The sequence below is a fragment of the Anas platyrhynchos genome, chromosome 3, assembly GCF_047663525.1.
Source record: "Anas platyrhynchos isolate ZD024472 breed Pekin duck chromosome 3, IASCAAS_PekinDuck_T2T, whole genome shotgun sequence".
Lineage (NCBI taxonomy): Eukaryota > Metazoa > Chordata > Aves > Anseriformes > Anatidae > Anas > Anas platyrhynchos.
The window spans coordinates 90,281,178-90,307,984 of NC_092589.1; the positions used below are offsets into that span (position 1 = coordinate 90,281,178).

Consider the following 26,807-nt stretch of genomic DNA (forward strand, 5'->3'; position numbering starts at 1 on the left):
TACCTTGCCTCCAGAAATGTCCTCTTTTCTCATCAATGCTATGTTGCTTTAATATCCACACCTGTTTCAGCTTATCTCATGAACTCTAAGCAGATTTATCGTGGAACCTTCCATATCCTTACCTACACCTTTCCCATACAATGTTAAGGCCTAAGACCTCGTATCTCAACTGAATGCACCTCTTTTTCTTGTGCATCATCTTGCGAATGTTAACTCTCCAGGCATATACATTTTCTAAATCCGTCACTCTCCTTACACAAAGTCTGAAATTCATTGTTTGCCTATCCCCCTAAAAGTTTTCAACTTGATTCTTTTAGTATCATTCAGTTTACCTCTCTTCCATGAATGCCTTCTGCTCCTGGTTCTCCTTTATCTCCTTTTTCACCCTAAAAGAATGAATATTTATTTAATTACATTTTCAAGATAAATACTAAACCATGACACTTTTTTGACAGGAAAAATATTTGAAGATTCTGGTCCGTCCTACATGCAGTGCTACAAATGCATTGCTGACTGCACAAGCTAAATTATTTCTTACATTCCAAAAGAAATTCTTTCCAAATAAATGACCCTGAAAAAAGGTCTAGCACCAAGAGCTAAAGAATTTTATAACTCACAGTGCTACTGAACATCCATAAAGACTCACCACAGAAAAATATTCTTAATTCTCACAGTGCTCTGAGAACAATATGGTCAAACAGAAATTTACAGTGAGGGACAGTTAATGGTTTTCATTTTGGTACCACTTTTTAATGAACACTGTTCTGAAAATTATTTCTTACAAGGATGAATATAAGTGACATATCTAATCTATGAATCAAAAGACAAAAAAAAAAAAGGCAGGAAGGATTCTTAGAATCAACGACACAGGCTGGTTCCTGGGCTTCCTTATGAAACACTGACAATAAAACACAACATTCTTTGTAAGATACAAAAAAGGATTCAGTTCCATACTATCTCTATGTACCATACGATCCTAGTTAATATAGATTTCATCAGAAGTTATCAAAATCTGCTTAAAAAGACAATTTAAGGGAGAATGCCAAAACCAACAGGTCTCATCTGTGTCACTAGGCTGAACTTTACCAAATTACAAAAAAAAAAAAAACAAACAAACATCATTTTGATAAAAGCCTGAAGACTGACTTTAGTAAAGTCCAAGCTCTTCATTATTAACCAAAGAAAGGGAACAGCCCCACACTGAATTTCAATTATCTCCAGTGGACTACATATGTTTGAGGAGAACCTATTCATTATGTCAGCATAATCTTCATAATTCTGTTAGGTAAATGGTACTGAACTGAGATCATTCAGCTAATTCCATTTGTGACACAACCCTGATTCAAAGCTATTTCTCCAGTGGCAATGACAGAGGGCATTTCATCTAATAATCAGTTTTGCAAAATGAGTTTGCATGAGCTTTCTCAAACAACTGAAGCCTACTAACAAATTAGCAATGACAAACTGTGAATTTAATAATCCCATGCAAAAGATGTCTGCAGTAGTTCTTTGTTCTCATTTCAATACATCTTGTTGATAACAAACCTAATGCTGTGCATTAGTTTGAATGGTCCTGCTAAGGTTTTTCCTCAAGTATTGCCTATTTTGGCTGTCAATAACACCAAACTTGATCTATCAACGCAACCATTGGAAAAAGTTTAAAGGACACCAAATTGTTACAGGATTTTAACACTGGTTATCTTAGTATGTTTAATCTATCAAGTTCTCTTTGTTCTCTTATTCTATGGATTAAGGTGTTGGTTGATATAGTAATTGTCTTACACTATCAGTTTAAAACATAACAGTTGAAGTTCCTGATTTATTCATTTTTATTTTTTATTTTTTAATATATAGCTGAATTTTAAACATTTTAGTTTTCGTCACTGTGACACACTGGACATTCAACACTGTTTTCACTATCTTTCAGCTGGTATTAAGTCACATTGCTACAGCCTTGCAGTATCTACAAAGGTACAGTCATTTATTTACCATAATAACTCCTTATTTTAATGTATTTCTAGGAGTTTTAAGAAACATTCCAATTTATCAAGCTGTCTTCTATGGTTTATCTGTTTATGTACTTTAAGAGAAAATTGCATAAATATCTACAGTTCTGATTCAGAAGCAGCAGTAACTTGTAATTTCCTTAATGTATACATGGAAACCTTAGATAATTATCTTGTGATAATTTGTCATCCTACACATACATTTACATTAAAAAAATGCATTTGTTAAGCCTAAAACACAAGAAGACCCTCCCCTCACCTTTGCAATATGCCTTGATGTTAGATTAGCAGCACATGTGTTAGAGATCCTGCCTTCTTCTTCTTCAGCAGCCAGACAGTAACTTTAAAGCATTGGCAAATGGTTCTACATACATACAAGTGTAGCTGGTGAATGCAAGGAATAAAGAAAAACTCCCTTCCTTATGATTTACAAGATGCTCAGATTTAAAATGTTTGTCAGACAAAATGATAAAAAGCACCCTCTGCTAATGAGTCCCAGACCTCTGCAGAATCCCAAGAGCCCCAGGCTTTCTGCCATGTATGCCATTTTACTATGAACCTATTCTGATTTTTTTAATAGACTAAATTATTTGTACTTGCCAAGCCTATTGTGCACAACGTTCGTGTCCTCTGTGAAGCAAGAATTCAAATCAAACAGAGGTCCAATTCTTACAATTTATTTTTCTGTGAACTGAGCCAAGCCATGCTCATTTCTGCCTTTGTGGAGTGCACTATGCTGCATAATTAACAGCTTCAAACATAGCCAATTTGCAGAACTGCTGAAGCCACTCTGCAGTGTAGATGAGGCTCTTAATAATCAACATTGTGTGTTACCTCATAGATTAACAAAAGAGAAAACAGAGAAAAAAAAAAACACATGTTAATGCCATTTTCTGTCTCATGTTCCTGCCTGCTGATACTATACTCAGATGAGACGATTAAAGACTATTTGGGAAGTAACTGGATGACAAAACTCTGGAAGTGCCATTACTTGTTTATTAGTTAACTAAAACTAATCCAATATAACATCGAATTCTTTGCATTCCTTTGGGTGTATTCTGCTTTTAATTGCCCCAGTGGAACAAGCTGATGGGGCTGCTGCAGTAGGTGCTAGGAGGGATTCAGTCTTGTATATGTAATACTGGATACACTGCAGTCAGTGGCAACATTCTCTAATTAGAGCTGGAGGCTTGCTCAGGGTTTCTGCAAGGCTTCAGTCACTTGGCAACTTTAAGGCTACCTAATTTTCCTTGCATACTATTTACTCCTTATTATAAAGACAAAATAATGTATAAAAATATAATGTATAAAAATAATGTATAAAATAATTTGTTAATAAAATACATTTATATCTAAAAAATTACCTAAAAAGGTAAAGTTTATTTTGTGGTGCTGCTCTGTTAATAATACTAATTCTGAACCCCTGATATCCTTTGTACCAAGCACTTTTAAAGTTCACAACAGCAAAGATATTCTCCACACTATGCAAGATATATACCTTGTAATTCTCAGCCTCTGAAACCCTGTGATTTTACCCTACACAATCTTTAAGATAATTGTATTTGTTTTAAAAAAAATGTTCTGGGTTTTGCTACAGATCTGTCTCAGAAGAATGCTCTATTTGAATTTTGTGTGCTTGCAACCATTTCTCCACAGTTCCCTATAAACTGGATCTAGCTAATAGTAATGCTTCTTGATTTTTCCTAAATAAATTATGAATTTAACAAATCAGGATCTTCAACTCAAAAAAGAAATGCCATATGGGTCTTTCTCTTTTTGCTGATATAATTCTGGAAAGCTGGGGCTATGAAGGGCTCCATCCCATAACGTTCTTATTGTCTGACACATAAGCTTTCTACAAAAGGTGGGATAACATATGACAGGAAAAGAGTGGTACTTGAGGAGAAGCACCTCCGGTCTGCTGAAACGCAATACCATTTAGGAGTAGTAATGAAGGCAGAGTAATGATCCTGTCTTCATTCAGACTGGGAGGAACCGTGCAAGGAAATAGAAAAGTCACATAAGTGGCTTATTTCCAAACAGGCTCTAACCTACATAAGATTGCTACCTAAGCAGGGTCAGAAAGAGACACTGCAGAAATACACTTTCTTATAAACTAAAATCAACAATGATGACCTGGAATGATGTCACTGTGAACCCCTTATCTTCCCAAACCCACTTATTTAGGACACTCAGACTCAGCATGAAAGCAGGTGATCACAACACTTCATAGGCATCAGCAATTCAGAGAGTGGAGCAGCTACACTTATCAAGAAACCATGACCAAAACATTTCTGATTCAAAACTGTGCCATCACTGTCTAGTGAGAGAGCCATAAACAACAGGTGCTGTGCCTGGCCAAACTGGATAACGTGTCAGGAGAAAGATCTTTCCTTCCTGCTTCACTTACATAGACTGAGCAATACTGAAGTAGTACATAGGGGCTGTCTACTACTTGGTGTCATGCAGTACATTTCTGAGCAAGCTCCCAGAGAAGCTATATAAAGGCAAACTACCACCTCAGTTGAGTCCAAAATCTTAGGCACAGAATGACTTGAAGCCAAGCCAATCCATGGATCCAAAACTGCACTGATGAATCGTCTCTCCCTGTCAACAGGAATGAGGCAGTCATCTATTTTTATTCATTGTAGAAAAAACTCAAAATAAAAAATGATCTCAATCAATAAGAACAGCCATTAAAAAATTAAAAAAAAATAAGTTCAACAAATATTACAATGTAGTGCTCTTGGGTTGGAGAAATCAAATGCACAAATAAGAAATAATTTGTGCATCACTGGTGCAGAAGAGGATATGAGGATTATCACAGATCATACAGTGAGTGTGAGTCTGTAACACAAAGCTATTTTCAAAAGGCCAAGCTTCATTTTAGGATGAGCCAAATGTAAATTGAAAAAAAAAAAAAAACACACGTAATTATTCTTGTTTACTTGTCACTACTTGTCACTGATCAGAATAACGAAGGATGGTGTCTATAGTTCTGGGCACTGTGCTGTTCATGGAACACGGCCAACTTTCAGGTACCCACTCTTCTCTAATTCAGAATGGTAGAAAGTTTGGAAAAAAAAGCTATGAGGGAAGAGTGAACACAGGACGTGCTGATGGCCTATAGAATTATGACATCCTTGAGAACTAAACCTTCAGAAAACACCAAATCTTTTTAATTAAAACATCTAGAAAATGCTACAGGATGCCTAACAGTGACACCTTAATGAAAACACAGCTGAATAATCTTTTGATCTGTTAACATGTTCCTCAGAGACCTCTGAATCTCACCTCAGCCCTTATCTTCAACATAACACTAGCTGGTGGAAATCTAAAAGACTTCCTAAAGTTCCTTGGTGAGGACCAAAGCTATTAGTTGAGATTATCAATGAAACACTGAAAGACATTAAATAATATTTTAACAAACAAACAAACAAACAAACAAAAAACTATGTAGAATACTACACGGCATATATTTCCTCTTAATAGACCTATCAGAGTAAAAGACATAATGACACAACCCCAGCCTTTTGGATGACAGATCTTTACCTGCATAAGAAGAAAAATGACTGAGATTTTAGATGAATTACGCTTTTTATATTTATTTATACCAGACTAACCACAATCTAACACATAGCTTTGTTTTCAATCATAAATGCCCCAAACTAACTCTGCTCAGGCTCAAGATGCTCACACTAGCTTTGTGTTTTGCCAAGAGAAATTTAGATGTTGTAGGTTGAAAACTTTGCTCTGCGTGATATCATTGCTTGTCTGCCACTGCCATTTCACTTTTTTTTTTTCTTTAAACCTTTCAATGTCAATGAGAAATTTTTCAAAGTGAAAGAGAAAAAAATATCACAAAACCAACACCCCAACCTCTACCTTTTTGGTATAGTTATTTGATCACATATTCTCAGGTTTTAATTTCGGGTTAGAAACTTTTCATTCAACCTTTATTCATAAAAATACGCCAATAGGTAAATCATCGTTTTTTTATATTATTTACTTTTTTGTTCATCAATCAAGTCTGGTTGTTCTGCAGGAACACATATTTTGTCTTAAATCTTGTATTGTATCTTTCAGAAGAGATAAATGGTCTGCTCTGCTTTGGGGTTGTGTCTAGTAAAATGGAATCATAACACTTCTTTTGGACTTTAACAAATATTTGCACTTTTACAGAATTTTGCTCTTGTAGTACTCTCAAACAAAACTTAATAGTTGAATTTAGCTCCAAGCTGCTAACACCAAATTATACAATATTTTTGAATTTTAGTGTCTTGTGTATCTACCAATAGATTAAAAACTAAAAAGAAAAATCCGCCTGATTTAATGAGCACTCTATTTTTTCCTTTCTTAAGTAAATATTACAAATGGATTTGACTTTCAGCTGCAATTGTTTAAAGCTCTATCTGCCTTTTAGTGGGGAGGTTTCTGTTTATACTGGCTTAGCCTTAGTGTTGAATGAAGATTTTTCCGTAGGAGGCATAAACTAGTTTCTTTTCAAGGCTTGTCTCCTAAGGAACCTAAACCAATCTGTTCTTGTCAGTAGTTGACAAATAGTATTGCTTTCACAGAACACAGTATTTTTTAGACACCCATACTTTCATGGTTTTGGCAGGCTACTGCTATTGTTATTTAGACTCTGAAAGATGTTCTGCAGATGGTTACAGCCATGTCAAGTGTTTGCACAAGTTGATGGACTGCTACGTCTATTCTGGAAAGGCTGCATCTTCAGCTCTATTTCTACCACATGACAACAGAAATAATGGCATTTGCTCTAGCTGTGACTATTTCTGAACTGCATTCATCAGGCCCACACAGGTGGCAGTATCATTTACCTCCATTTTCTTAGGGTACAGCAAAGTCTTGTGGCTTTTTTTTTTTTTTTTTTTTCTAAATTGTTTGGAAACAGAAGTTCTGAAGTACTAACAGGCCAACTCCTGTTCTTACCCCTGCCATCAGAGTGGTTCCAAAGAGTGTTTATCAACACGGTGATAGGTGCTTTATATAAATAAATACATATATATATATATGTATATAAATATATATATATAATATATAATATAATATATATATATATATATATATATATACACACACATAAAATATATATATATAAGACTTAGGGTACATAGAATTACAAACTTTAGACCAGGAGCTCCTTGGAGTTTCAATAAAGTTCTCATAGACCTGATAAAATCTAAAGGTGTGATATGTTCAGTCTTCTGATGAATATTCATCTGAGAAGGAGGTTTGATTTGTGTTCAAAATATGCATACCTTGCTCATACTTCACTAAGGGTGATTCAAAACACAGCTATAGAAGTAAGGGATGGCTGTCTTTTGCACAAAACATAGTAATTACAGCTTTCATGCAAGAATTTTTCTCCCTTTCTAGGTGAATCAAAATTCACAGCTTCCACTCCACTGGCAACTGTCCATTATAACCAGCCCATAGGATACTGAGCTTGCAAACAATTACCATCTTTCTGTTCTAGCTGGGCAGCATTGCAGTGAAGTGTCTAGAATAAATATGACAGAGAATGTTCTGTAGCCTGTTGCAAGAGGGAGGAATCTTTGAAAGAGCATGCTGGGAAATTTGATCTCTATCTGCCAGATGGCTATTGACAACAGGAGCAAGTTTAAGTTAACACTAGCCTTCTGTAAGTACGTACAACTCATATAAGGGCACAGGTCAAATTCCTTCTGTATCTCTTTTTGCACAATATATACTGGCCACACCATACCCTTCCCTCCCCCAGAGACATCTAAGACAACTGACTCTCCACTTACTGTCACAAAATCTCTGAGCTTTACAGTAAATTAGCTGCTCTTCTAAGCTAGCTTCTTCAATTTCTTAAACTAAACATTTAGGACACACAAAAAGTAGAGGCATAAAGCTGCTAATGGAGTTAACTACATCAGGCACATACTTCTGTACAATTTACCATTCTTTACCTTTTGTGCATATCACTGATAACAGCCTTAATACCACAGAGTCACAGAACGGCTTGGGTTGGAAGAGACCTTAAAGACCACCCAGTTCCACCCCCACTGCCATGGGACACCTCCCATTAGACCAGGTTGCTCAAAGCCCCATCCAGCCTGGCCTTGAACGCCTCCAGGGATGGGGCGTCCACAGCTTCTCTAGACAACCTGTTGCTTGGACTTGCATGCTGCCTAGGTCAGGTCTTCAAAATAAGTATTTTCTAGTTCTGTCTACATTAGCAAACAGCATGGCATGACAGAAGAGCAACTGATGCAGAGAACCAGATTTTCACATTGTACATGTTTTGTGGAACCTATTCTAAACCTACTTTGGAGTAGCTTTAGTCTGTTTTCATTAATTCAACATCTATTTGCAATTGCAGCACCTTAAGCTTGTTCCTGGAGTATATCTTTCTGTTTTGCTTCATCCAAAAGTAATCACACTGATCTTGATTCAGCCCCAAAAGTCATCTCTAGTACTGTAGTACCTTCTGGTCATAAAAATTTGTCTATAATTCTGAAATACTTTGGTTGCTGAAGAAAAGCTAGACAGCAGTCTGAAGAAACAGAACCTGATGAGATATAAACCAGTAAATAGGAACTCTTTGGGGGCCAAAAGAGTTCCCTGACTCATTTGCTTTACTAGGTGTCACACCAACAGTTGCAATAGCACTGCACAGGGACATTGGGGACAGGAAAAAGCAGCTGGAAAAGAAGAGACAAGGAAAGAAATGGTTCTTCTCATTGACAATATTGCCTTAACAAATATCATCTCTTGCTAAAGGGGGAAATAAATGCTTTGGAGATTTCAATGCAGTCGTTAAACATATACGTTGCTGACTTTTCAGTAGTCACACCCACTTCTGTCCTTACAGGTTTTTGTTTCATCTTTCATTGCTCTCTGTTCATGAATTCTGATCTGTATCCTAATTGTAAAAACCACTAAAACCACTCTAATGTGACAACTGCTCACCCAAGATTACAAGTCCGATTTGGACTTAGGGAGCCCACTGACTTAAATTGACACAGGTATTTCATCTGCAAATTTTCTTCATGGTATTCATACTTACTGTAGAAATATCACTTAAAAAAAAAAAAAAAAAAAAGAGTCTAAACTTAAAAAAAATTATAAGGCCGCACAGGCTTACAAGTGATTTATGCTAAATAATGTTTTCAGATATGATGGTCACTAATATTGCATTAATACTGTATTTTGCTGTATTATCCTATTGCCTCTTCTCATTAGATACCTGTCAGTACTCTCCTTTTCCAAAAAGGATAATCCTCTGCAACAGTGCATACATCATCATCTCACTGATAGTAGCAGCTGTAGTAATCTGACAGCCTCCTTCTGCAGAGCACTGCCAGCTCATTCTTGCGGTGTATCTTTGCTCAGCAGTTCCCAAGAACTGCCTCCAGTTTGAGAGAAAGGAGTCTCGCCTGTCACTAGTGTTATTTAGTCCACTATGTTAAAGTAATACACTGCAGCTGCCAACAGGGATTCGATTGTGCTTACTCTCTGTTGCTGTAATGCCTCCTTCTTGCTGAGCCTCCTTTCTATCTTAAAGTTCTTGGTAAAAAAAGACATTTCCGATAACAACTTCACAGCACACTATTCAATCAAAATAATTAAGTCAGAAATGATTCAATTTATAAATCTTTTATATGGTACTAAATATTTTCATGCTTGTATTATGTTGAATTTCCTAAAAGGGGATAAGTTAGGATAACTTACTTATTTAAATAAACATATAAATACAAATGTAAACATACAAGCTTGTTACTGTAAATGTGCACATGCAATCAGAAATCAAGAAAATACACTTGCTCAAAGCTAAACTAATCACCAGATCTGAGATTCAGAAGAAATACCCCACCTAATACCTTACCTAGATTATGCTGTCAGAGAATATGAAAATATGAAACTACTTTAATTTTCCATCTGGGCTAACTGACCAGACCAATATCATGTGAACTTACCTACAACCTATGAGATTTATAAGGAACCAAAGTATTCAAGGTATGCTACGCTTCCTGCAAAGCTTCCCACAGCACTTCCAGTTAAAAACAACCCTGCAAAGGTATTAGTGAAGTGTACACAGTTTTTACAAAAGTAAAATCGGGAAAAAGATGAACAAATACACATACATGTATGTGTGGGTGCTTGCACAACAGGAAAGTTAAGTTGCAAGCAGGAAAAAGGGTAAGAGAGAAGGCACAGATAATCAAGAACATACAGAGTAATAAAAATAGCTACCAGACTAAAAAAGAAATTCAAAAGCAGTGTTATGAAAATAAGTTTGAACAAAATGACTGGATGTTGAACTTCAGTCAGACCTATTTCGCTGAGACTATTTTGGGGAAACACACACATGATGGACTCTTTCCAGGACTCTCTTTAATCCAACGAAAGTCACATTTAGTTTTTTTAAAAAAATACATTCTGGCATTTCTTCTCTTTGGACTCAGCAATATATATATTTTTTCTTTTTTTAAATTCAGACTGTTAAGTTTAATAAATACTAAGCAAAATACTTCGTTATAATGTGCTATAAGGCTTTTCACCAAAGATGATTTGCAGAGTCAGAAGGGAGGATATTTTAATTCACGGCAATAAGCTTTATCACTTGAACTAACAAAATAGCTGAAGTAAATGCTCTTTTCTGGTGAACCAATAATATAGGCTGAGCACGAGACACATTCCATCCATCACAGAACACAAACAGTTTACTAGCCAAGCTGATGAAAAACAGGGAAACCATAAATTCTGTATTCTACTTTTGACTCTGAAATGGATTGAGATTTACTTCTTACAGACTAGATCCAGGCATGGACCTGCTGGAATGGCAGAGCACTCAAATGGAAGAGGTAGGGTGTTCTTCCAATAAAGAAGTCCCACTTTAACACTGATGTAATCGCTGAATTATTCCTCATGAATTATTCTCCATCTCTTCCATCTCCCTCAGAAATGCACTCACACCATCCATTCTTCCTGTTTTCCCCAGGCACCCACTCAATCTCCATGCCCATCTCTACCCTCTCTTCCATACAAAGGTGACCTGACTGTAGTATTCACCTCACTGGTGCCATACTACCCTGAGTTCTTAAGTAGAAACTAGGACCTCAATGTGTCTACACAAAGCAAAGATGATGCTGTGCTCTCTACTATTCACTGCTGGTGAATATTTCTTTGCTCCTCCAGAATACTTTCCCGATGTTAAATATGCACCACTCCATATAGGTAAAATTGTTCCATTGATTTCAAATTAATTACCATTTATCAAAATTACAGTAAAAAATGTTTACAGCCTTAGCTATTTCCAAGCTAGTGCATTTTTTCTACGCATCCAGAGCTGTAATGGTACCCAGCCATCTATCTCTGGATATGTGCTCTGAGATCTGCAAGGCAGCACAGAGGTAACTATTACCTGGAGCACAGCCAAATGACCTGGCACTCTGCTTTTCCCATTACCTCTCAACAAAGTGCACACTAAGGAAGCTACACTGCTTCTGCCACCCCAGCCAGCTCATTCACAGCAGCCTTGGCTGCTTCTGCAGAGCACTGCATGTACCTTCTTGCCCAGAGCTCTACATCTGGGCCTGCTACATGAGAGACTTCCTATGTTGTGGAAGCAATGGGAATTTAGGGAATTTGAGGACCAAAGTTGCACTAAATATCTGCAAACGGCCATTTTTAGAGTTTAAGATTACACCAAACCTTGGCAGAGAGAAGTTGTACTGAAGAATAAAACTTTTCAATGCCAAAACTGCACCTGTCAAATATTACATCCTAATTCAAGGCAAAAAGCTTGACAGCTCACACCAGCATTTAGAAGTTGGCAAAGTAACTTCTCTCCTCCACTAATCTTGTTCTCAGCAAGATACAAACTGTTTGCACTCAAACCTCATAAAGCAAGCCATTTTGAGGTAGAGGGCTAGTATGCAGTACCTCAGGTGGAACTGTTAACATTTAGCAAATATTTAGCAGTGAAAAAAAGGTTCATAATGGAAGAAGGTATGCGACTTTATAGTTGGAATACTCTTTTAAACCAATTATTTTCTTAATTGGATGTACTGGGAAGTGGAAATCTTCCATTTTATGTATATATTTGTGAACAACACTTAACTTTCCTATGAAGCATACAAAGACATGATGGATCCTTTTCAGGATTAATACTTTAACTTTACGAATTATGAAATCATGACTATGCCTAGTAAAAAGATGTTACACTTCTATTTGCATATTTGAGGCTTTTAAATGTGCAAATATACATTTGAGCTCAGAGGTTGGTTGTGTTTCAAGAGGTAAAAATCTGTTAACTAACAACGAACAAGTGTGTATGTTCTCAAGTTTCTCATCTACTCTTCTACCAAGAGTAAAAGGATGAATGTAGGACCAACAACTCTCCTCTGCTGCAGTATGCCATGACAATAAAACAGAGGAAAGTGCATAGCAGAGGGCTGAAGATTACCAGTTTCTGTATAGATATGTGACTTTTTATACTTGTACTTTGAGATAATCTCACTACTTATGAGAGCTATCCAAAATCAAAATGCCATATGAATCTATGTACTGAAGGAAGTTAAATGTCAGGAAATACTAGGAAGGCACAGTGAATGAAACGAAGAACTTCACTGTCATATCACATACGTTGAAGTCCTTGTCTCTAACATCTTAAAGTCTTGCAACTGAATTATACAACATCCAGATAAAGCTACAAGGAAGATAAAATACAGATCAGTTGTCATAGGAGATAGGTATTTCTCAATTGGAAGAGACAGCTCAGGAATGCATGAGAGATGCTTATCAATTCCTGATTGATAAGTAAAGGGAGAAGAGGAATCTTCTAAAAGGAGAAATAGGGGACATTACATTAAATTAACAGGAAGCAATTTCCAAATAAACAAAAGGAAGTGGTTCTTCAAACATGAAGATAAACACCATAATTCCTCACCACAGGATACTGCAGATGCTTAAAGTTTACATGAATTTGAGGGGAAACTGTACACATTAATGGAAGAGAAGTCCATTGAAGACTACTAAATTCACTGAAACCACATCTGGCTGAGAATGCAGTCACAAATCATTGGAGGCTGAAAGAGTGCATGAGGAGAAGCACTGTACTTGCTTACTCTGTCCTTATGCTTTTCCCTAGGCTCCACTTTTGGCTATCATTAGAAGCAGGATGCTGAGCTAGATGAACCTTTAATCTGACCAAATGGGCATTTGTAAGTAAATTAGACAGTGATATAGCTTGGGTCCTGGAACTTGGTCATCTATATCAATAAATTGATAGACCCTAGCTGTGAAGGTCTCTTGTAGATGTTTCAGTGAGGCTAATAGAACTTCCCCATACAATTCCCATGCACAGTTCAAAAGTTACCATAGGCTGTCAATTATTTTAAACAAGCCCTTTTGATGAAGCCTGTTTGTTTCAAGGGCAAGTTAGTTAAGCAGTAGGAAGACAGACACATCAAGTCAAATACCACAGAACTACAGGACAAACCCTGGTAACATTTAGCTTACTGGGATAAATGCCAGTTAAGACTGCTTTTATTACAGGTAGGAACTTCTTGTAGGATTAAATGTGTGCTTTTCCTTTTCCCCTAAAACATAAGTGTACATGTTTCTCTGTGATGGTATGTAATATGCTTCGTAGTAAAAACAAATCCCAAATAAAAACACTCTCATGCCTTTAAACTGAGATGGCTGTCTTGCAAACAGCATTTAACCTCATAGGACTTTATGAAAAAGATAAATTGTTATTCACCATGTCATAGTAAAAAAAAATAATAAAATAAAATAAAAAAATACATACAACCAAAGAAAAGAACTTTGGTTCCCATCAGCTTAAAAGGTGTGAATACATAACCAGATAGTTACAAGATGAGAGAGAGAAAACTTAACTCTTCGCTTCATAGCATTAAGTATGAAAAAACTGAGGTCATATTTGCATCCAACTGGTAAAGAACTCGGTCTTGACTGCTTGAAATAGGATTTAGAGGACTTCAGAAAATTACCTCCACACATTATTTTATTATTATTTTTTTTTAATTTCAAATAAAATATCTATTTTGAGCAAAGGCAAGGAGCCACATTTTCAGCACAGTGGCATGGACTCAATCACCATCCAAAGAAAACCTGGGAATTGGACTCAGTCTGTAATGCAAAATGCACTTCCTTCCTCCAAAAAACATACACAATAACAGATCTGTTGTTTCAGTGGCCATGGTTATATCAAGATTTGCAGCTTACTGAATTTAGTATATTCTACACTTAATAGTATATATAAATACTGAAGTATTTCTAGCAGAATGTAGAGCTGACAACTAGCTGTATTAACACACAGGAGGATTAATAATTGCTTCTCTTAATTGTCATTTTTTATTATTTTTAATTATAGATTTTCCAGATTCATTAGTTTTCTACTCCATGAGCAATAACTCCTATTTTTCAAGCAGACTGCAGGCTTCCCTGATATTTGAGCTGTCTTATGTGGACTGTTTTAATCACTGAGATTGATGGTATCAACATCAAAATATTAGACAGAAAAAGTAAATAATGACTAACTTCAGCTAGCACCTTTGAAAGGGAATTGGCCTCCTTCTACATTTACTTATGCTTATTTAAGAAAAGTTTATTGAACACTAGAAGGAAAAAGACTACACATGGGGACATGCTGGAAGTTTATAGCCATGCATATTCTGAATGGATGAAAGGTAGAGGAGTATTTTATTAGGTGTTATAGGATGAAGAAGAAAATGTTAACCTCCAGGAAATCTTCCTGACACTAAGATCTATTCGGAATTTTCTTCTAAAGGAAATAGAGGAAGCCCTATTTCCTGGGATAATTCAAATTGTACTTCACAAAATAGTAAATATATACAAAGCACATCCTGCGTTTAGAAGAAAATGAAGCAGATGACAATTTTTTTCTACATTTAGGCTGGACAAGCCCCAGATAATCTCTCTCTTCTCACATGTATACACAGGCAAAAGCAGAACCAAAGCATATAAAAAATAAAGATAAAAGGATAAAACTTTGGAAATGTATGACTGTCATTATGGCTTCACTCCCAAAGTTTCCCTTACTCAAATACATCTAACTTTTTTATTTATATAATTCTACTGAGAAATATCAATCAAAGAGTTGCAGTAAAATAACCACCACAGATCAAGCGTTCACAAGTGAGTATCACAGCACATGAACTGACACAAAGCTCAACTCCAATGACACCCAGTTTTAAGATCCTCTATTTAGAGTGTGAGACAGGAGTTGAATATCCTTTATAAATGAAAGCAATCAATCATGGAAAACTGCAATTGAAGAATCCAGCTCCAGAGCACAGCCATCCTCCTACTCTGTCACTCATCTTCTGAGTCTTCTGAGCAATCAGCTAGTACTGCAATTTAGTCAATATAAATTGCCTCTCTGATTTAAAACAGAAACATGGATTTTATACTAGTGCTTTGAAGAAGCTACATGAAACAAGGAATGCAGGTTTCCTAGCTCTGTCTAACCAGTATTATCTCTTAGCAACAATCCTGTCATGCTTGCTTGGCTATAAATAACATGTACAATGTGTTGGCTTTTCAATTGCCACTTTATTTCCAAATAAAACACAGATCTGTTCCACACAGGGTGCCAAATTATCACAAAATTTATGTGGTGTTGAGGTTCCACATGTCCCTCAAAACTGAAATACCAGTGTTCTAGCTTGATTACAGAAAAAAAGAGTATCTGTGAAGCATATACTGCAGTAAATATATACTCTAACCAAAGAGGTAGATAAGGAGATGAAAAATGGGAGATCTAGGCAAAGAGTACTAGGTAGCATTACCAAAGGAAGCAAGAATCTGGAGGTAAAAAGGGATAAATCATGATTTAACAACTACAACAAAAAAAAAAGCTTGGCAATTTTTGCTCTAATAAATTTTAAAGAGTCTCTTTCTTTTAAAAAAATATTGTACTTAACATTTTTTTTCAGAGACCTCTAGATTTCATTTATTTAGGTCAATTTACTTTGTAGCTATATTTATTAAAAAATAAACATACACATCCAAGCAACCATGTACAGTGCTACCCAAGGAGGCATTCCATGGCAGCTTTTATGAGGAAGGGAGCATCAGTTGGCAGGTGATCAGGTATCTGAGCAAGGGCACTGGTCTTCCCCAAGATGTGATGCTCTAGAACAAGTACTGTGTATGAATGTATATACCCTTCTCAAAAAAAAAAAAAAAGAAAAAAAAAAGTGGCTAAACACATTCTAGTGAATGAAACCAGTTCTTATCTGAAGCAGAAAAGCATGTACATACAAATCTCCACTAAGTCACTTGACAACTTTTGTTCCCTAGTCCATACTTTAAATACCATGCTGCTAAAACCAAAGAAGAACATAGATTGAAAAAGAAACTGTCTAGCTGTTCTCTGTGTTTATCCAATTAGAAATTGGTGTGATAACTTGCATTATTTTGATGTTATCAACAGAAAATGGAAAAGTCATTTGAGATAATCTTATCTCCTGTATTTTAATGAATTAAGCCTTTCGATAGATCATTCCCTTTTCTGTAACCAGGATAAAAAGTATAGAGCACCGGAAGAGGAAATTACTTCCATAACAAACAACAGAACAATTAAAAAGCCTTTCCTAACAGCTACCTAGTATCTTCCTTGCCCTGCTTTCAGCCTGTTACTTCGTGTGTTATCCCCTGCAGACACGAAAACTATACCATTCCCTTCCTCTATGAAGCAGTCTTACGTGCTTGAAGGCTGGTTATGTAGTCCTTTTCAGCTGACTCTGTACTAAGTAATCTTCATTCATGCAATCCTTCCTCAAAGACTATGTGTTACATAGATAAGTTGTTCCTAGTGATCTCCTTCCAACAACTTTTAAGTTGAAGCTTTACCAATAACAAATAGCACAGTACTATTTCCTTAGTATTGCAGACAGTATTGCTCTTTAAAACATCTTAGTTTCCTTCATTGGCAACTGCCTTACTTTATTCACTGTGTTCAGCTTCAGATTTTAATTTGAAACTAGATATTTTTTTTTTTTATTTTTTTTTTTTACCCCAAATCATGGTTATTCTCCTCTACAGGTAGTTGCTTGCACTTGTTACTTCTTTGTTGCACCCAGTTTTTTAGGCTACCTCTGATTTGCAAAAAAAAACAAAACTCAGTACTGAACAGTATTCACAGAAGACGGATTCACTCAACATAGTCTTCCCTGCTGGCAGCAAAACAATTAAAACTGCTCTCAGTACATACTTTCTCAATCATACTAAAGAACATAGATCAATGCTTTTGTTGCAAGCTGTAACACTATCATATAAGACAATGACATTACCTACCGAACACAAAGAAAACAGAATACAAAGAAGGATTAAAACAAATTTACACTAAGAGTATATTTCCTGTAGAGAGAAAACTTGCAGCCTGCACATAAACTTGCAGTTCTGTAGCTTCCCTTACTACTCTTGGCTGTTATAAGAGAGAGCAAAGTTCAACGTAAGAGGAGAAAAAAAAAGGAAAAAAGAAAAAAGGAGGAAGGCAGATCAAGACTTCTGATTCCTCAAGGAGACATACGTGTAGCAAAGAAACCCTTAAACCTAAAGAGAGAGATTTAAGCCTAAAGAATTAAGAGAGATTTAAGCCTTTAAATGTAAGGAATCTCCCTTAATAGCTTAAATTAAAGATGCCTCCTGTATCTTTCATTTACGTACGATCAATCACTTTCACCTCAGTTGCCTACGTCTCCCTGATGTACCTTCTTTGTTGCAACTCACTAGAAGTGGGCGTCAGCTGCCTACAAAGGCATCTTGTGCTATTTTTAATTTCTGAATCTATGGTGGCAGCTGCCCCTCCTGGAAGTGGTGCTCTCCCATCAGCTCTGTGCTGTCTCTGCCAGCTGTGTGTGGCACTTGGAGATTGTGGAAAGTCTGAAATGGCAAATACCTAATGTTTAGGCAGCTGTAACCCTCTCTAGGTGTTATGCAAAACAGATTACTCAAACACTTAGCCTGTTCCTTGAGATGCAAGATCTAGCAGAGCAGTTTGTATTAGTAAAAATTAAATTTTAAGTTCCAGACTTCTTAATTGTGTTTACTACACACAAATTAGAACGACAATTGTATTTTGGACAGTATGTTATAATGGAAAGATACTGACACCTTTTTAATACCAGAGTTTAGTAACTGGAAACAGCATTATTATTCTTGTAAATTATTTAATTTATGGTCAAACTGAGTAACTGTTAAAGCCCAGACTGAGATCTTCTTCATGTTATTTTAAAATACACTCTTACCTCACAAATCATGATATGTAGCTCAAAAAAAATATTTTTGAGCAATGACTGGTAAATAAGGGTTCTTCTACTCATATTTCCTTTTATTTGAAGGACAGTTGAATATCTTGTTAACAGTTAAACATTTAAACAGAATCTTTTGATTAACTTCTGAACTTAAAAAACAAATAGGAAAAAAGTCTAAAATGTGCTGACTCAACTTCCACATAAGAAAAATGTTACTGCCAGTCATTTGGTCATTTTATCTCTGCCTTAATATAAGGGAAATCAAGCAAAGAGAGTGGCAGCAACAGCTGGAGCCACGTGCCTGTGTCCAAACACAATTTATTCATATAACTCAAGGAAAGCACGGCACAGCTGCAGAGCAATTATGAAAAAAAAAATCAACAAGCCCTTCAGAACTGATGAATAATGATGCTATGAAGGAAATAAGATCTGTCTGTGAAGCTAGAAACACTCAGGCTTAACAAGTGCTTTTTTTAGAGACTGAATCTTCACGTGATAAATTTTAGTTGCTGTAGATGCTGGCTTTTACTTCTGATATTTTTTCCTTCCTGGTTACTGGAATACTTCCTCCTAAGAAAACCCTCTGCAACTTTAAATCTGCTTAAATTAATCCGTGACATATTTTCTTTAAAATATGAACATTGGAAAGCTGTGTGACACTTCTGAAGAGGTATGGTGAGTGCGTGAATATACCCCTGTCCAAAGGAGCCTCTGCACAAATATACTGCTCTTTCTTAGGTTCAAAAGCTGCCACCCGCTCACCATTTTCTCTAGTCTGAATATTGCCAGAATCTCAGCATCTCTCATTCTTCATCTTGAAGGACATATAAACATACGAACATACATGTATGTGCTAGGTTAAAGGTTGGATCATCAGGTAAGGACCAGATGAGCTTAGAGGTCTTTTCTAACCTAAATGATTCTATGATATGATTCTACATAAACATATGAACATATAAACACACGACACATTCATCAGAAATGATTTTCTGCATCTTTTTCAGACAGCAAGCTGAAGCACAGAGAAACTATCTATGGTCCAAGAAAAGATACATCTTTAAATCAGGTTGCCTAATCCAAATCTGCCAAAACACTACTAAAAAAGCAGTAACCAGGTAGTAACTTGTTTAAGGAGCCAAAGCTCAACTATAAACTATTATTATTGTTAGTTTAATTCCTATTAGGCAAGCTAAGAACAGCCTCTTCTTTCCACTCATCCCTCAACACAGACTTGTCTTTGATGACCTGTTACTTGTCTGCAGTCCTGCAGGAAGATTAGCGCACATCACCTAGAGCAACCCAGGCCAGCATTCTGTCTGCTGAGACAGCCTTCCAAAGGGCCAGTTTCATTCCCATTTTAGTGCTCATGTTTTTTTCAACTATTTCTGGTCAATGCAGAATATCTGCAATTAGGAAAAACTGCTTCAGGTTCCATTACTGATACCCACACTTGCAAAACAAGGAAAGGTTTCTCCTTGAATTTGCACTTGGAAACTTTATGCCAGCCAGGAGACTAAGAAGGTCCTTAGGACAACATGCCAGTCCATCTGGCAAGGGGATAGAACTGCCAGTCTGAGGAAGAGGTAAATGCACCTGCATTCTGCAAGGACAAGCAATCAAGTTATTTCAATTCGAGTCAGATATGTGCAGGACACAAAACTCATGCTAACTACTATGTAGGTACACAGGAATATATCAACAAATATTAACCTTTTAAAACTAGTTTTTATTTCTCATGCTGTAGAAAATGTAAAATTTTGCAATTGCAGTGAATTTACTTTCTTAGGAGAAAAGAATGCAAAATATTTAGTAATTACAATCAACACATTTCAGTAAGTTTTTATAAAACATTTGTAATTTATAAAAGCAATAACTTGAGTACTATAAATACCTACACTATTTCATCATGCATTCCATTCTGTATAAATAAACATCTACTAGTTACCATAGAAATACGGTAGCAGTAGACACTACTGGAGTCAAGTGGTTCTGGTTCTGTTAGACTTCATTATTTGTTTCTTGAGAGAGAGAGAGAGAGAGAGAGAGAGAGAGAAAGAGAGAAAGAGAGAAAGAAAAGTTTCTAAAAGAAGTGATTACGCTAATTAATATGCATAAACTATTCCTTGTTATTAAGCCTTTCAGGAATCACTGACACAGCAAAAAGTAAGAGTTTTATCTGTGAAAGGGTTAAGAGAGGCCTTTGGAACTAGGCACCAGTTTTTTTTCCATATACATTAACCAAAAAAATAAATAACATGAACAGAATAATTTACCTTTTCTCCGTCTTCACCTTTACTACCTGCAAAGCCACGTTCACCCTGGAACACAAAAAAATAAAAAAATATCTCAAGCAAACATTCTTCAAATAACTGCAGTCCTTAAAATACTTTTATTACTTTGTATTACATTTTTATTATGGGATTAAAACACAAAAATACATTTGGATAATGACAGTCTCATATCGGAAATATGCAAAACCTCTACAAAAGCTGCCACAGTTTTCCAATCATTGCTCATATTTTTGTTCAGCCTAAGGGATCTTCCTGGCTTTAAAAATTATAAACTGTTGATACTAAACATACTCACTACAGTCTTGGTATTCTGCAGAATGAGTTTAATATATTTATTCCTACGAATTCCTTCAAGTTAATTTTTAAATATGTAAAGTCATCTGTAAAAGCCTCAAAACCACATTCAATTGAGAAAAAGATACAGATGTAACTTAGAGAAGGAAAACCCATTCCTTTCACTTTGAAAACTTTGTCCCAATAACCAAGTATTAAAAAAAAAAAAAAAAGAAAAAAAAAAGAAGAATTTGAAATACTAATTCAAGTTCATCTTATTATGGCAAATTGAATCCTTTATTTAATGATCTTCCAATAAAAAGACCTGTTGTAATGCTCTTCTTGCTCCACTTTGATAATTTTTAGCTCATAAAAAGATCTTATTGTAGCATTCTTTATTTGTTAATGTCTCTGTCAAATGGTCTTCAACCTGGCTACATTACAAGAATTATAGTTAAATATTTTAGTCAGATCTTTATTAACATATTATTGTCTGTTTTGTGAGATATACAACAGGAATATAGCCAAAATTACATACTTGTAGTACAAAAGCTCCTTAATTAAACGCCATACCAAACCACATTCTCTTTCTCCCTTAAATCATCTGGAAAGAGCTGGTTTCCATGTCTTTGCAAGCCTAAAGAATTCAGTCTCACTGCCTCAGTGCAATGCACATGACTGCTACAGGTTTGAAGATGAGAAGACTGGAAGAATTCTGAAGTAAAACATTGTTTGCATTGTTTCTAAATTGCTTTCAAAAAATTAGAATGAGCAATAACTAAACATTCTTTCACTGTTTGGAGATTTTCATTTCCATATATAGTCCAAGGTTTAAATGAGGTCAACTAAAACTGCAGGCTACAACTTGCAAATTTTCTAGCAGCATTTTGCTAAATTGTTCAATCGATACAATATTGTGCAATACACATCTGGGAATTAAACTCAAAGCATAGGAGATATGCAGACTTATAGATTATCAAATAGCTTTAGATTTTTAAGCACTGCCTGCAGTGTCTCTTCCCTATTTGCTTTTTTGGCTGGGGTGACTCATGCAGTCAACAGCTTAGGGGTCAGTTTTAAAAGCATACCGAAGACCAAGCATGCAAAATATGTGATCCAGTAAAGTAACCTTCCATATATTCTTACCAAAAAAAAAGAGTTGTTAATTACTGAAATAATTTCTGAATGTATGCAAATTCTATCCTGCTTCCCATTCTTCTCCAATTTTGGATATGCAACAGAACTATTTACTTTTGACAAATTTCTAGAAGCAAAGCACTTTCTTTATTTATCTTTCCCATTTGTAAGACTGCAAATCCTGTCTTTATTCAATTCCCAATCCATTATATAAAAATTATTCATAGATAGAGTCAAAATTTGCCTGGTTGGAGCTTGTGTCCATTGCCTCTTGTCCTTTCACAGTCCACCTTGGGAAATCTGGCTCTTGCTTTTCTGCACCCTCCTATTACTTGCAGATAGCAGTAAAGTCTATTCCCTTCCAAATCACCTCAAATTATGGTTGAACAAGCACAGTTTCCTCAGCCTCTCCTTGTACATCATGGGCTATATGCTCCTGGCCATCTTGGTGGGCCTGCACTGGTGTCTCCTCCATCCCAGATGCAACATAGTGTTTGCCTTTGCTGAACTTCATTAGCTTATTTCTGCAGCATGTTGAGGTTCCTCTGTATATACCCTTCTCCTACCTTGCCAGTGCACTGGCTACTCCCCCACATCTGGAAGGATGGAGTAGTAACATCACTTCACATCATCCAGGTTATTAATACAGGCACTAAACAATACTTGCCCCAGTATCATTCCATGAGGGATGACAGTGGTTAGAGCCATCAGTTATTGTACTGTACCACAGTTATTCCACCTCTGACCCCAACAATACAGCCCATCTTCCACCCCACTTATAGAGTCCGTATCTCACAGCTCTGACTTCATTGATATGATGGGAGACTACCAAAAGCCTGTCTGAAGTCAAGGTACACAATATCCACTTTTTCTTATCCACACTGCCTGTCATCTTATCAGAGCAGGGAATTGGATTGTCAGGCATGATTTGTCCTTGGTGAATCAATTCTGGCTGTTCCCAGTCACCTTCTAGTCCTTCATGTGTTTAAAAATGCCTTTCAGGATTTCCTGCATAATTTTTCCAGGGACAGAGGTGAGGTTGACTGGCCTGCACTTCCCTGGATCCTTCTTGACGACAGATGCAATGTCTGCCTGTTTGTAGTCATCAGAAACTTCCCCATGTCATCACGATCTCTTGACATTAACAGAGGGCAGCATTGCAGTCACCTCAGCAGCCACTGGATGCATGTTGTTTGGTATCTTTTACATGTCCACTGAGCTTAAGTGCTTCTTAACACTCTCTTCCTTTCCAGTGGGCAAGGAACATTCCTAACACACTCTGCTAGGATGTTCAAGTACCTGGGAGGCCTGAGGGCAAACTTCATTAGTGAAAGCCAAGGTAAACAAGGCTCTGAGTACTCTCAGCCTTTTCCATGTCCCTCACTCCATGAAGCAGTGGGTCAGCATTTTCTTCAGTCTTCCTCTTGCTGCCAAAATACTTCACAGAAGCCCTTCCTGCTGCCCTTCAGAATTCCTCATTAAATTCAATTCCAGATGAGCTTTTGGTTTCCTAACTCCATCACCACACGCTTTGGCAATGTTTCTATTTTCCTACTGGGTAGCTCATGCCTGCTTCCACTGTTTACTTTCTGTTTTTGAGCTCAGTCAGGAGCAACCACTTCATCCATGCTGACATTCTGCCATATTTGCTCAGTTTCCAGTATATCACAAGGGACAGATCCCTGTGCTTTGAGGAAGCTGCTCTTGAAGACTGTCTTCTGGGCTCCTGAGACCTGCAGGACTGTCTCAATTGCTCCCTTTGTCAGATTTGACAGACTTAGTGCCCTGAAACTCTCCTCACAGGCCATGTTTTCTAGACTCTTGAACATACACTAGCTACCTGCTGGACCCTCTTCAGTTTCTCCACATCTCTCAAAATAATAAGGATGAAGGAGGCCCCAAGCATGACATAACTTTCCAGATGCCGGATCGCCAGTACCAAGCATACAGAAAAACACCATCCCCTGATGTTCTCCTAAGGTGGTTCGATATGTGCTTTACTTTACATCCACTAGAAAAACACTATTAGCTTATATTCAACCTCATGTCCACACTCAGGTCATTTTCATAAACATTTCTGCTCAATCAGTCAGTTCTTTGCCTGTACCAATTTATGGGGTTATTAACCATTTCCTTCCTTTTTCACAAATACTGTTTAGGTGTCCAGAGTTTTTCCCACACTTAAGAAAATTCAGTTAGAGAAAATAAGAAATTTAGTCAACAAAAAGTGTAGTGAAAAAAAAAAAGTTTATGTCATTTCCACTTGACAACATTAAAAATATTAGCCTACACTAGCCGCAGCTAAATTACTTCAAAAATTTCTAATGTTACAAAATTCTCATGTTACACAGCTCCAACCAGACAACTTTAACAAATATTACCAGTAAACGCTAAATTGCATATGCATCTTTTTGCAAGTTCTGGCCTTCCTACAGTATTCCACCTCCAGAGAGGAGCAAAAGATTAAAATGGAAGAGTACAAAGCGCACTGCTTCCCTCATCTCATTGTGCTGAGATCAGGACACCCACATTTCACTTTCTTGGATCTGTGTATCTCATGGCTACAAAGACCCTGCACAGTTCTGAGACCTAGACAACTGCTCTTAATGCACAGTAACACTGGTGAGCCCATCTGTGCCACTACGCCTTGTGCCCCTTCTCTTGTGAGAGAGCAGCTGATAGTGAACTTGTATAACATGATGCCTCTGTCATGCCCAAAGTCCAAGTCCAATACTGGATATATAATTCAAATACAATTTATGTAGATACTGAAGGGCTGGCAAAAAGGATGTTGAGAATAAAACCACACACACACACACACACACACAAAAAAAAAAAAAAAAAAAAAGACTACTTTTTTTATTTATTTAATTTACCTTGGAACCAGTAAGACCAGGCATGCCAGGAACACCCACTAAGCCAGGTTCCCCCTGAAACAAAATATACATAACCATCATTTTTTCAGACCTAACTCAAGACTGAGCTAAATTAAGGTGGAAAAAAATGGAGATATATTTCCTTCTCATTCTTTTTGAACGGAGTTGTTGAATTGATTTCTAGGGTCATTTATGTCTGTTGATTTGTATTTGATTAAAATACATTTCATATCCAAAATATCAGACAATTAACAATTACAGGTTATCTAACTGTGCAGCAGATGTAGCTGCAGACTGCTTCAAATGACTGAGCCACAAGAAGATCAGAGAGTATGGATCATGTGAAAATACTTCCTTACTTTTATTTCAGGTTATGATTCAGAAATATATATACATATATTTCTTATATATATATGCATATATTAGAAAAACACCTGCATACTATCCAAGTACCTAAAGACCTAGCAAGGGTGCCACAATTTCCATGCTCTCCCTCATATTTAATAGGTGCTTGAGCCTAGAGGGATCTACAGTTTAAATGTATTTCTGCTGCTACGTGTGAGCTGAGTGGTGTGGTGCTATCTTACATGTGACACATCTGGGAGAAACATTTCTGCCTCTTCCATCTTACAAAATGGTCCATCCAGGGATGCACAGAACTTACTTTTCCCATTTTTTCAGCACTGAAATCACCACAACCACAGCTGTCCTCATTGAAAAACACAGGCAGAGGTGATATAGTTGATATAGTCATTCATGTTTCATAGAATTACCTACAATTACAGTATATATGAAGCAGGATGCTGGCTTCTAGGCTCTACTCAGTCAAAGGGAAATTTCAGACCTCTTCCCTGTCTTTAGAGGAGTGCCCAAGTTACTGCACCAGATGAAATGCTATGCCTTGATCTGGTGCAACCAAGCAGGCAAAAATCTGTCCTAAGTGAATCTTCCTAAGCGAATGCTCTGACCAAAAGGTTATGTTGTTAAATTACTGCCTCCTCTACCTGAGATCTTATAAAAGCACAGTAAGTCATCTGTACGTCTGTTACTAACATCCCTCTTCCCCCTCAGAAATGTTTCTTTTGTGCACTACTCATGAAAATTAAGAATCTAATTTGGGTTTCTAAATACCATTTGAGACTGGATGCTTAGGACTTATGCATGACACTGAACATGGATACAAACACCTTTTTTATAAGAAATGTTTTTAAAATGTAATTGTCCAGTCTGAATAACATGATCATGCAACCTTTGGTTTCTGAATTAAGACTAGTTGAGCAGAAGAAAAGTTAAGAAAAAAAAAAAAAAGAGAGAGAGAGAGAAACAGTAGATCTGAGTTAACAGCTACAGAAAATTCAATCTTGCATGTAATATGGGCTTTTGAAGCAAGAGATATAGTAAAAAAAAAAGCAAACTAGTAATATCTCACATAGAATTAAACTATAAGATATTGCAACCACTTCCCTTTCCAACCCTTCTCAGCAAAGCTGGTTAGACAATTACAGACCTAGTGAGAACCAAGCTATACCACTGAAAGCCTCCATTTACAGATTTATAAATTATGCCGCTGTGAAGTACATTAATTTTGGTTGCAATAAATCTGAAGTTGCTAAGTTCTGTTTGATAAATTCATCCATACTCTAATAACTTCAAGTGGGAACTTAGAAGACTTATTAAAAAAATCTAAAATCAAATGCTTTCTCCATTCCATTCATTGCCCTACTAACTTGCACACCATCCAATTCAGTTTTCTAGCCAAGCAAGAATTCAGCAACAAAAAAAGTTTTGAAAGTTCACTTTTTTGACTCCAAGCCAATTGGAAGATAAATGCCTCACAGACACAAACAAGAACAAACAAAGACAAAGAAAAAACTCCAATCTCTGTACAACACATAAAATAAAAGAACAATTATTCATCTAAAT

The 26,807-nt window shown here is 36.5% G+C and overlaps 1 protein-coding gene across 12 annotated transcripts in view; it reads right to left on the reverse strand.

The window, feature by feature from the left end:
* COL19A1 (collagen type XIX alpha 1 chain) overlaps positions 1 to 26,807 on the reverse strand; it is a 202,617-nt gene that overhangs the window by 108,674 nt on the left and 67,136 nt on the right. For 6 of the 12 annotated variants that reach the window (XM_027455038.3, XM_005009722.6, XM_038176101.2 and 3 more), the window contains 3 exons: positions 24,885 to 24,938; positions 20,581 to 20,625; positions 333 to 386 (listed from right to left, as the gene is read on the reverse strand). In XM_027455038.3, the coding sequence (XP_027310839.2) occupies positions 333 to 386; positions 20,581 to 20,625; positions 24,885 to 24,938 (153 nt within the window). The remainder of the gene's footprint in view (positions 1 to 332; positions 387 to 20,580; positions 20,626 to 24,884; positions 24,939 to 26,807) is intronic. The other 6 variants (XM_072036305.1, XM_027455035.3, XM_072036306.1 and 3 more) reach the window with 3 other exon arrangements.